Source organism: Schistocerca americana, chromosome 5 (genome assembly GCF_021461395.2).
Source record: "Schistocerca americana isolate TAMUIC-IGC-003095 chromosome 5, iqSchAmer2.1, whole genome shotgun sequence".
NCBI classification, from domain to species: domain Eukaryota; kingdom Metazoa; phylum Arthropoda; class Insecta; order Orthoptera; family Acrididae; genus Schistocerca; species Schistocerca americana.
This window is the reverse complement of record NC_060123.1, coordinates 244,934,378-244,947,328: the sequence shown is the minus strand read 5'-3', so window position 1 is coordinate 244,947,328 and position 12,951 is coordinate 244,934,378. Positions and strand designations below refer to the sequence as shown.

The window sequence follows — 12,951 nt, the reverse complement described above, 5'->3', positions numbered from 1 at the left end:
CCTTTCCCATTAGGGAGTGGAGCCTTCCCTCAAGGTCATACAGCCAACAATATCAAATGGTTATCTTTAACTGAATCTGTTGAAGGAATTTTCCCCCTCGCCAAGTGGGGAAAATAAATAAACTTTGCAGATTATATGGGTAAATAACATCCAAAGTTCATTTCCAGAGTTTAAAAAGATGGAGTATTAATACATAAAATTTACGAATACTGTATAAAACAGTTTATAAATTGTGCCAAGAAAGATTGTGAGGAGTGGTTCAATCGCCATGTCGGAAAGTTGCTACAAAAGCAATGAGTAATTCATCAGAGATTTAAATGGTGTCAAAGCCGCATTCGCAAACAATAAGTGAACAAAGCCAGAAAGCCATAAGGAGGTAAATCTGAGAACCATTGAAAGTAAAATTCTATCTATCACTCAGAGATACTGAGATAAGTGATTGTGGAACAGAAAATCAACTAAAATGACTTAACACAAGAGAAAATGTAGATGAATCAAATGTGATTCCTACATAATCTTACATAGAATATTTATCTCTTTCTATCAGCAAATTTATCACTGGTTACAGGAGCAATGAATAGTTCAAAGTGACTAGAAAAAGGTGATAGTCAATCTCCACTTTTCAAGAAGGGTGATTGGACAAATACCCATAACTATGGGGCATACTGAAAGCATCAATCTGTTATAGAATTATGAATCATATTTTATGTATTTGTATTATAACTAAGGGACTGAAAATCTCTTCTGAAGGATCTACATGGATTTTGTGAAGCTCAACTCATTATGTTCAACAATAAGATAAGCCCAGCATTCCTTGATTTCTGGAAGATATTTGATACAGTGGCATACGAGGCACCTAATGTACAAAATAGAAGAGTATGCAATACCAGATCAGCTTTGTGGCTGGACCAGACAAGTCCCAACCTACAAAACTCAGCACATAATTCTTAATGAGGAGAAAGTAGCTTCAGGTGTACCCCATGGGAGAGTAATAAGATACCTGCATTACTTTAACAACTATGTTGAAACTGACAATTTCTGAGATTATTACATTAGTGGATTGATACAAAAAAGGGCACTGTAACTACTGTGAGGGTATCAAGGTCATGGTCCTAATCAGCATACTAATAACCATTGCAAATGTTATAAGTAAGAAAAATTATAAGCTGGTCATTCAGAATATCACGACATATGGTTTTTACTGCCACATCTGATAGTCTCTCTGTCTTTGTGGGATCCTGAAGTTCAAGAAAAATTATACTCAAATTCAGACATCATTTCCAACATTGCCCTCTGTATGCAAGGACTATTTACACTTCTTTTCTGCTTAATATTTCCCCCAATATTCCATGTACGTTTCTTTCCATATTCTAAGTAATCCATATGGACACTGCCATCATGTGTTTCTCCTCACCAAATGAACCACAAACCTGCTTGGATATCAACTATATTGCACAGTATATAGCAAATACTTACATTGTCTTGTGACAAGCGATAGAGGGACACCGTATTTGTTGGAGATTTCTTTTCTTCGCCATCATTTTTGGGACTGAAACAAACAACCCAGGTGGGTTCCTTTAAAAACTATACTGAGGGACATCAACTACAACACATAACACAGCAATGTAGAGGTGTTCTATGTGATTTTATACTATCCCTCATACAAAGTATTTTTTCCTTTTTTTGGTCTTTTATATATATGATAAATATACTGTGTGTATCTGAAATCCTTAAATTCTTATATGTGATGTTACTTTCTAAAATTAATGTTCACCAAGTAGGTTACATGCCACTGATGCTGGAGAGCTTATTATATATTTTACTTTAAGATATTTTCAACATTTATGATACCCACAAACTATGTGCACTTGAAAATTTGAGCCTGCTAGGAATTATTTGTTGAAAGATTGATATCCTTTGTTTGAAAGCCATAATTCCCCCTCTTTTTGGAAAACAGTTTCTTTTTCAAAATCATAATCTTTCAGAAGTTAGACAATGGAAAATCCAGGATGGAATAATGCCAATATCATGAAATGCAATATTCCTATTCACCATCTACACTATATGGCGAACAACAACTTTTCTTTTCATAATATTGTCATTTTTCAGAAGTTATTCTCATAAGAGGTTGTCACAGTCTAGAATTTTAGAATCTATAAATCCTATTCTTTCCAAAATTCAATGTAATAGTTTTGTTGCCCTGATGTTTCTGAATACGAAAATGCATAATTTCACTAAACTAACATGTTAGTTTACAAAATAGTCTAATTAGAAATTTCAAGTTTCCAGAAAATTTTTCGCGGCCTTGGATGATCGAATTGCACATTCAACATTATGCACCATCAAGCAGTACTAGCAGTTTTTGCCATTTTTAGACCATATGGTTTATAGTTAATCAGAAAACTACCTTCTCTAGCACATATATATGGGTTAATCAAACAATGGAAAATCCAGGATGGAATGCAACAATACGAGAGAAGGAAAGCTGCTACTCACCATATAGCAGAGTTGCTGAGTTGTAATAGGCACAATAAAAAGATTCACTCAATTAAAGCTTTCGGGCATTAAGGCCTTTGTCAGCAGTACACACACACACACACACACACACACACACACACACACACACAGTCACTGCTGATGTGCGTGCAAGTTGTGTTTATATATATGTGTGTGTGTGTGTGTGTGTGTGTGTGTGTGTGTGTGTGTACTGCTGACAAAGGCCTTAATGCCCGAAAGCTTTAATTGAGTGAATCTTTTTTTTTTTTTTGTGCCTATCGCAACTCAGCATCTCCGCTATATGGTGAGTAACATATATGGGTTACCTATTTTTCATGTCTTTTAGATTATTATTGAGAGTACAACTATTAGTCAATTGCATTTTTACAAAAGCTTCACTCCACATGCATCTACATATTAACAATATACACAAACTCAGTCTTGTAGAGTTATATTAGGCTAAACGGAGCTTATATATAAGGTGCTGGCCTGGTGTTAAGAGCTTTGATAACAACTCAAAGCACTTATTTAGTCATCAGCAAGGAAAGGAGGAGATTTGGAAGACTACTGAGGCATTGAATAAACAGGTCAGTAACCTTAAAATCTCTGTATCTGAAGAAGGAAATTACCTATTCATACACTAAGCTCTGATCATCAGAATGCAGAGGAATTTTCCTGTTATTGTGAGGGATCAACCCTCTGAGCCTAAATTTCAAACAAGTGAGGTGTTGCCTAATGGGATAATCACTGTTTTTTAATGATAATGTATAAGGATTTATGTTTTATTGTTCCAGGTGAGCATCCAGCTGTCTGCTCACTAGATGCATTCTGGAGGCCTACCTGGAACAGTCCACAATCACGAGATCATAATGGAATTTTATTGTTCTGTTAATGTTGGTGTTGTGATTCGCCGATCTTTCAAAGTGCCGCCGCGCAGTTATGAGCGTCCTCTACATGCGGCGCTGTTTGCCAGCCATGCAGCAGCCGCGCCACCTAAGCGACCAGCCAGCCAGCGGCCGTTAGACTTGGACTCAGTGCTGATTTAACCGTTACAGTGTACACAGGTCTTACTTCGTTTACTTGATCTGTGACTTACATATTTTGTGTCGTCTTAGAAATATATTTGTTCAACTTAACGTTATAACAATTGGCGACGAGGTCGTGAAAATTTCTTTTTCATCGTTGACCCACAGGTTTCCATGGCTACTTTAGAGCAACTATTGCAAGGTCTCACAGAACAGCAAACGCTTCTCACATCAGCGATTTGTGATTTCACCGCAGCATCAAATGCGGGGTGTGTCTTGTCATTGTCTCTACCTCCTTTTCCTCCTTACGACGAGACGGCGGAAGACTGGTCTGATTACGAAAAATGTCTTCGACAGCACTTCTTGGCATTTCATGACGACCAAACATGTAAGTCTCTGTTCCTTTCATGGATTTCACCTCAAATGTATCGGTTGTTGTCGCAATTGGCTCCTTTGAAGGATCCTGCGTCCTTGTCCTTTGCTGAAATGTGCTCACTTCTATCCGTATATTTTCAAAAGCATACGCATGTGGTAGCCTCTCGTGTTGCCTTTTATCGCTGTCAAAAAAAACTGAATCAATCCTATCACGCTTGGGCTGCTGCACTTCACGGCCTCAGTTGAAAGTGTCAGTTTGTTACTGACGTTCACAAAGAATCTTACACCAATTCCATGGTACGGGATGCTATTATCCAGTCAGCACCCAACAAAGAAGTTAAGCAACGTGCCCTTCAGTTGGTAAATCTGACTCTCGAAGTCCTATCCATCGCTCAGTCTTCTGAAATTTCTCGCGCCACTGGAGCACAAACAGAGGCATGGGGTGACGTCGGGGAAGACAACCTCTGTGCGCTGTTGACGAAGCGTGCGGCGTGTCCCTGGTGGCCGACGTGGCCGCAGTACGCTCCCAAGCGCAGCCTCGGCCTAACCATAAACAAACTCCTAAGAAACTGCAGCAAAACCCATGGCAACTTCCTTCATGTCCGCGGTGTTTTACGAAACATTCGTGGGAGGATTGTCCCCAACGTTGGACCGTGTGTTACAAATGCAAAAAGAAGGGTCATGTGTCATCCATTAGCAAATCCGACCGCATACCTGACGTCCATGTATGTGATGCTGATTCTGCTTCTGTGCTGTCTGTCAATGGTACTTCCTCACTGTCCAAATCCTCGGTCGGGATGTTCGCATGCAGGTGGATACTGGTTCTGCTGCCACTATCATCAATTCTCAGACGTATATTCAGTTGTGTTCTCCAGTCCTGTCACTTGTCACTAGGCAATTACGGACGTACAATAAACAGAAGATTTCTCTCTTGGGCCAATTTGATGCTGAGGTATCTGACAAATCTGTCGTTTGCACTGTTCCCATATTTGTGGTCGACCATAGTAATGTGGAGAATCTTTTTGGTTTCGATGCCTTTCGCGTTTTTGGGTTCTCCATAGATGACTGTCAATATCGTCTCTGATGCTATTCCTTATCCTCAATTGGATTCCTTGTCGACAACATTTTCGTCCCTTTTTTCTCCTGGGTTAGGCCATGCAAATGACTTTGAAAGTCATATAACGCTCAAACCCACTGCTCGGCCTAAGGTTTTTCGGACTCGGCCCATTCCTGTGGCCCTTCGTGATCGGGTAAAACGGGAGCCGGATCGTCTCACTGCTTCAGGGGTCTTGCTTCCTGTCACTTCCAGTGAGTGGTCCTCTCCTGTCGTCGTCGTTGCTAAGCCAAATGGTGATCTTCGTCTCTGTGGCTATTTCAAAGCCACTGTAAATGCTCAATGCCTCATCGACACTTACCCTATGCCCCGACCTGAAGAATTGTTCACCAAACTTGCTGGAGGCCAGTATTTTTCTAAACTTGACCTGTCAGAAGCTTATCATCAACTTCCTCTCAACGCTGCTTCAATGCAGTTCCTGGTCCTTAACACGCTTTTCGGCCTCTATCAATACCAACGATTGCCATTCGGGGTTGCCAGAGCCCCTGCTCTCTTTCAGCGATTCTTGGAACAATTATTGCTCGCTGTCCTTGGGTGTATAAATTACCAGGATGACATTGTTGTCACTAGCTCCCCCACTGAAGAACATCTTCAGAATCTCCAAACACTTTTTCATGTCTTACCTACTGCCGGTCTTAAGTGTAATCTTCAGAAATCAAATTTTTTCAGGCATCTATAACGTACTTGGGGTTTCAACTCTCTCGGGATGGTATTCGTCCGCTTCAGCAAACTGTTGCTGTGATCGATGCCCTTCCTCACCCTACATCTGTTAAGGAACTGCAGGCCTTTTTAGGGAAGATAGCATACGATCACAGGTTTTTACCATCTGCGGCTTCGGTGGCTCAGCTGTTGCATCGCCTGTTCCATAAAAACGTGCCCTTTCACTGGTCCGCGTCATGCAATGCGGCTTTTCAGAAATTGAAGACTATGCTGAAACAGGCCCCGTGTCTGGCTACTTATCGACCTGGCCAACATCTTGTTCTTGCCACGGACGCCTCTCAGTACAGGGTTGGTGCAGACCTTGCGCACTGTTTTTCTGACGGTTCTGAACAACCCATTGCTTATGCCTCCAAAACACTCGCGGATGCCCAACGAAAATATTCTCAAATTGGAAAGGAAGCTTTAGCCATTGTTTATGCTCTTCATAAGTTTGGGGTTTTTCTCTATGGATCCAAATTTCATCTTGTTACGGACCACAAACCACTTGTTTCCTTGTTTCATCCATCAACGTCGCTTCCTGACAAGGCTGGACACTGCTTCCAGCATTGGGCTCTTTACTTGTCTCGTTTCAATTATGAGATTCATTTCCGGCTGACGGCTCAACATGCGAATGCTGATGCACTGTCTTGCCTTCCCATGGGTTCTGATCTGGCATTCGATAGGGACGAACTTTTGTGCTTCCACCTGGATGTTGCCGAGCAGCGGGTTGTGGACAAGTTCCCATCACCGGGGACCGGCTGGCGGCTGCTATGGGTTCTGATCCTACCCTCTCCCGGGTTTTACGCTGTATTCAGAAGGGTTGGCCAGATCGTCCATCCGCTAACACTTCTGATCCGTTGTGGAACTACTACGCTTTGCATTACTGCCTCACGGCTAGGGATGGTTTTATCCTCCTTTCCACCGACAATGCTTCGGCGCGTGTTGTGGTACCTGCTTCTTTGCGTGCTTCGGTCTTGCGCCTCCTTCACTAAGGGCACTGGGGTGTCTCTCTCACAAAATCTCTGGCGCGCCGTCATGTGTACTGGCCCAGCATCGACTCTGAAATTGCACACAAGGTCGCTGCCTGCGGCCCTTGTGCGTCACAGGCTGCCACCCCGAAGTCATCTTTGTCACCATGGCTTTTGCCTGAGAAGCCCTGGGAGCGTATTCATGCTGACTTCGTGGGACCCTTTTCAGGTACTTTTTGGCTTCTCGTTATTGAAGCCTATTCTAACTTTCCTTTCATTGTCCATTGCATGCCGCCTACCACCGCAGCAATCACCAATGCTCTAGCTCGCATTTTCTCCTTGAAAGGCCTTCCCTCTACTCTTGTTACTGATAATGGTCCGCAATTTGCCTCTTCCGATTTTGCGGGTTTTTTGTGCCCGTCACGGCATAATGCATGTCACGGCCCCTCCGTTCCATCCACAGTCAAACGGTGAGGCTGAATGACTGGTCCGCACATTTAAGGCTGAGATGAGGAAACTCCTGACTTCTTCTGCTGCTGATGATGCGCTTCTCCATGGGCGACCACAGCCCAGCTGAGCTCTTACATGGCTGACAGCCCTGCACACTACTACATCTTCTGCGGCCTTCCACCTCATGGCAGCGGGTGCCTTCGCTTGGTCATTCACCGCTGGCGACCTTGTATGGGTACAGGGATATGGCAGGCAGCCAAAATGGAGTCCTGGCCACATCTTACGACACCGTGGCTGACGCCTGTATGAAATCCAGACGGACACGGGTGTTGCAGTGCGTCATTCGGACCAGGTTCGGCCTCTTGTGCTGGCAACGCCTGTTCCAAATGCCGCTACACCACCTTCGGCTCTACCTGATGCTCGGGATCTTGGAATCTCTCATTACTCACAACACAATCCTCTCACCATCATCTCGGTGCCATCACAAGAGCTGACGCCACCAGGACACGTGCCCATGCAGGAACCAGACGACCATCATCTGTCGGAGCAACTCTACTTGCCTCCTTCTCCTATGGATGCCGACACATCGCCCATGCCTCCTGTTATAACAACCGGACTTGCCGCAACGGGCAGATTGGGGCAAGGGGCCCCAGCAGATTCGACCCATTATCATCGGGGACACTTCCGTCCGTACGGGAAGCCGCCTCCTCGAGACTTTATGGCCAGTCAAACAACACCTATGGACGTTAGCAATCTACAGGCCACCTCCATCAAGACCAGTGCAAAAAATTCTAAGGGGGGGAAAAGTGTTGTGACTTGCTGATCTTTCAAAGTGCCGCTGCGCAGTTACGCGTGTCCTCTACATGCGGCACTGTCTGCCAGCCATGCAGCAGCCGCGCCACCTAAGCGACCAGCCAGCCAGCGGCCGCTAGACTTGGACTCAGTGCTGATTTGAGCATTACAGTGTACACACGTCTTACTTTGATTACTTGATCTGTGACTTACATGTTTTGTGTAGTCTTAGAAATATATTTGTTCAACTTGACATTATAACAGTTGGATACTACATTATCGAACCAAATTGGTTTTGTATGTAACTAAAAAAGAAAGACACTATTGATTATAGTCTCACCTTATAACATAGTAATCTATATTAGATTCATGATAAATATATATAGCCTACTCTCAACTGATGTATAGTTTTGTAGACTCGAGCTTAGCAATATTTATGAAAACATGCATCAACAAACTTCTTACATAAAGTTTATGATGGAAAGGTACTTGTAAGTGTTTTAATAAAATGTGAATGCACAAACTGCATAGATGTAATGACTAATTAATTAGAAATTAACTTATGAGCTAACAAAGTAAAAATATTGCATATCATAAATTGATATGAAGGAAGACGACAAGAATTTTAATTCTAGTTGCATTGGAGCATCACACTTGCCATGCTGGTCAAAGCGATGGAATGAAGGGATTGGGTAATGAACTTAATGGTTGAATGGACAATTTGGAAATTAAAATTAACAACAAAATTACAGAAACCACAAATATAAGAGAATGATGATATAACATTGAAGAAATAGTAGCCAATGATTATGGAGAGTGTACTTTGGGTATAGATGAACATGAAATGGTGTAGTGTATTTAATAATCAGGTCACTGGGATGTTACCTATGGAAAATATTGTGCAGTGTAAAACCCATACATGTTCTAAAAGTAGTGTGTGTGTGTGTGTGTGTGTGTGTGTGTGTGTGTGTGTGTGTGTGTGTGTGTGCGCTTTCTGCACATCTCTCCTAAACCTTTGGACCAATGTCAACCAAACTTGGTACATATATTCATTACCGTCAGACAACAATCACTGTGGGGGTAACAACCGTCTACTTTTTACACTTCAGAACATAGACGTCACAAACAATGAGAAGCAGGAAAACTGCTGCATCATGCATTACTTTTATATCCACACATGCCACTGGATGTATCTACAAAATTATATCAATGTGTGAAATACAGATCAGGAGATATGACGCCATAAACACTGAGATGCAGGAAAAAATGCTGTGTCATGAATGAAATTTTAAGACATTTTTTCTTTATTACTAGGACACTCCTACAGTGGAGTCAACTTACAGAAATGCTTGACACCTGGTAGCACTTTTGGCAGCTTTCGACTATGAAGTGCAAATGGCTATAGGCCTAAACAAAAGCCATCTACAGAGTATGAAGATGCATTGAACATAGACACATTTACAAAATCACATTGTAGACATGTGAAGCAGCTGCACCCAGTATACAGATCATCTCACATGGAGTCTGCTGTAGGAGTACACACAAGGTTTCGGTTTTACAAGGGTGGTTTGGAAAGCTCTCGGAATCGAATAGAAAAAAAATATTTGCATCACTGAAACTTTTTTTAAAAATTTTCCAATGTAGTCTCCTTGTAGATTAATGTGCTTGGTCCAACGATGATCCAGTGCCTTGATCCCATCTCGAAAATTAGTTTCCTCCTGGCCTGAAAAATAGTAGTCAACTCTGGCAATCAATTCTTCATTTGAAGTCAATCTTCATACACCAAGAAAAATTTTCAGTTTTGGGAAGAGATGGAAGTCCGACAGAGCCATATCAGGTGAATAAGGTGGGTGTGGCAACAATTCATACCTTAGCTTGTGTAATTTTGTCATAGTGACAGCACGTGTGTGCAGGCGCGCATCAAGAGTTGCGGCACCCATCTTCCAGATAATTTTTTCATTTCTAATTCTTCAGTTAAAATGTGATATACCCTTTCAGATGATGTCTGGCAAGCATGAGCAATTTCATGCACTTTCAATTGGTGATCCTCCATGACCATTTTGAGCACTTTTGCGATGATTTCTGGAGTAGACACACATCTTGGCCGACCACTGTGCTGATCATCATCTAAACTCTCCTGACCAAATTTAAATTCATTTGTCCACTTGGCCACAGTTGAATATGAAGGAGCAGAGTCCCTCAGTGTATTCTGGAAATTGAGATGAATGTCCTTTGCTTTCATACCTTTCTTTACGAAGTACTTAATCACTGCTTGAATCTCGATTTTTCCACCTTTGCAAATCACTACACGGGAACAACAACAGAGCCACCACAGCTCTCCTCCAAGAGCACTGACATGGCACGTGTTTACAGGCAACAATCAAATGAATATCACGTGAACAACTCATTGCGCTAGCACTGACCTCTCATGGTGATTCTGAGAACTTTTCAAACCACCCTCGTAATATAAAATTGGCAAATTGAATACCTGAGAAATGCCAAGTTTCGTAAGCTAGCAGAATACATAAGGAACAAAGAAACACGGTATACAGCAAATTCACCAACTGCATTACCAGGTCATAAAATGCAGGTTTTAATAACCGAGATTTGCATCCTTGGTGATTTTTGTGATAAGGGTCCTGTTATACAGCATATTTCTGTGCTTAATGTCTTATCTTCATAATGTGGAGACATCATCAGACTACGAAGGCTATATCACAATCCAGTCATTGTAGGGATATGTATAAACAGTTCAGCTTGCTTAGCTTGTTTGATTCTGAAATTACTATCTGAGTCTTCACAGGCTCTGATGATGTCTAGATCATTATGAGATGAAATGTTAGGCACAGAGGCATGCACTAGGCCATGGCCTAAAATTTCTGAAGGATGACCAAGTATGGTAGGATGTGCTTGCTCGTGTGAATGTGTGTGCGTTTCATTCGCTGAAGAAGGCTTTGGCTGAAAGCTAAAATGCATAACAGTCTTTTGTTTGTGGCTGTCTGCAACTCAATGGGTCATCTTTACAGTGGGTAGCAATCTATCCTTTCTCTGATATTGTTGATATTTCAACCTGACTTTCTGTTGCACTTTTTAGGTAGTGAAGCAAGAATAGTGCCTGAAGATACCTGTGTATTAAAAAACCATGATCATATTTTTAAAAACATAGTGAAACTAATTAGTACAGTTGAAGTGGAAGGCTATGAATACAACAACACACTACACAAGAAACTAAATTGTGAACAACTGAGAAATACTGTCAGATAAAATGTGAATGCTGCAGTTTAGCCATAGGAGCAAATCAATAGTCATTTATCGTAGTGGTACTGTTGTTAAGCGTTGTTACAAAATGCAGCAAAGAATAGTCAAAAGAGAAATGACTATTCTCATAACAATAAATAATACTCAGTGGATCATAGGTCTGCTAATTCTGACAGAACAAGTTCCAGACATCATAGCCATGGCAATTATTATGGAAATACTAAAAGGTACACAATCTATGGTTAAATTCCTGGGAGAAATTTTTGAACACTTTGAAAATCCTATCTGCTGACAAAGGCGCCACCACTATTTTTTGAACTGCAAGGATTACCTAGCAGAGGAACTTCACCAACTGTCAGATTCATTCGCCTAGAAATCCTGCTACAGTGACCCAATTCCAGAAATCCAGCGGCATCTCCAGTCTCTCCTCACATCCTTGGCCTCATCCCAGAACTGCTCCTGCAAGTCTATCTCTCTTGTCAGGCCTACCACTCCTCGCCCTCTTACCTTCTACATGCTTCCTGAAGTCCACAAACTCAACTACTCAGGATGGCCCATTGTGGCTAGTTAGCGTGTGCCTCCACTGGGAGAATCTCTGCTCTCACAGGCCAACAACTTGAGCTGATTACCTGCAACTTACTCTCCTATACAAAAAACACCAATCATTTCCTCCACCAACTGTCCTCAGTTTCTACTCCTTTACCATTGATACCAGATCCCTGTATACTAATACCCAGATGCCCCTAGTATCACTGCTATTGAACACTAGCCTTTTCGAACGCCTGACTGACTCAAACATACTACATCCTTCCTGGTCACCATGACCAGTTATACTCTTACCCATAATTACTTCAGTGCAAAGGCATCACCTACAAACAAATGCGTGATATAGCGATGGACACCCGTATGGCACCATTCTACACCAACCTATTCATGGGTCATCTAGAGGAATCCCTGCTAACCACCCTGAATCCCAAACCCCTTACCTGGTTCAGAATCATTGATGTCATCTTCGTGATTTGAATCAAGGGTGAAGACACCCTATCTACATTCCTCCAGAGCATCAACACCACCCCCTTTCACTTCACCTGGTCCTCCTCAACTCAACAGCAATCTTCCTTGATGTTTACCTCCACCTCAAAGACGGCCACATCAATAGCTCCATCCATATCAAACCCACAAACTCCACTCTGACACTGCCACCACTTCCACTCCAAGAAATCCCTTCCACATAGCCTAGCCAACCATGGCCACCACACCTGTAGTGATGAGCAGTTCCCCTCCAGATACACTAAGAGTCTCATTCTGGCCTTCACAGACCAAAATTATCCTCCAAACCTCGTACAGAAAAAAATTTCCCATGACTTATCTTTCATATCACCCACCCCCTCCCAGAGGCCCACTGTCCAGTGACAAAGGAGCACTCCCCTTGTGACTCATACCACCTGTATCACCCATGACTGGAACAACTGAATAACATTCTCCATCAAGGTTTCAATTACCTCATCATGCCTTTAAATAAGGAACATCGCTGCCCAACACAATGTTCTCCATTTCAATGACTGCTTCACTGCCTGGTGCCACTTGCATCATTCCTAGCAACATAATTTTTTTCTGAATTGTGCATGTGTGAACTCTCCCCGCAATATATATCCCATATTCCTGTAACCCCCCCCCCCCCCCCCCCCCCCCTGGGATCAACCTTCATTAGACACTGTCCTTCAGCCATCTGTCCCCTTCCCTGCTCCTCCAACTCCAACTCCTCTCCCCCCCC

The 12,951-nt window shown here is 42.4% G+C and overlaps 1 protein-coding gene across 3 annotated transcripts in view; it reads right to left on the bottom strand.

Annotated features, from left to right (window-relative positions):
* Positions 1-12,951, bottom strand: part of LOC124615508 (EH domain-binding protein 1-like) — a 206,554-nt gene that overhangs the window by 64,340 nt on the left and 129,263 nt on the right. For all 3 annotated transcript variants that reach the window (XM_047143464.1, XM_047143466.1, XM_047143467.1), the window contains one exon: positions 1,477-1,549. In XM_047143464.1, coding sequence (XP_046999420.1) covers positions 1,477-1,549 — 73 coding nt within the window. The remainder of the gene's footprint in view (positions 1-1,476; positions 1,550-12,951) is intronic.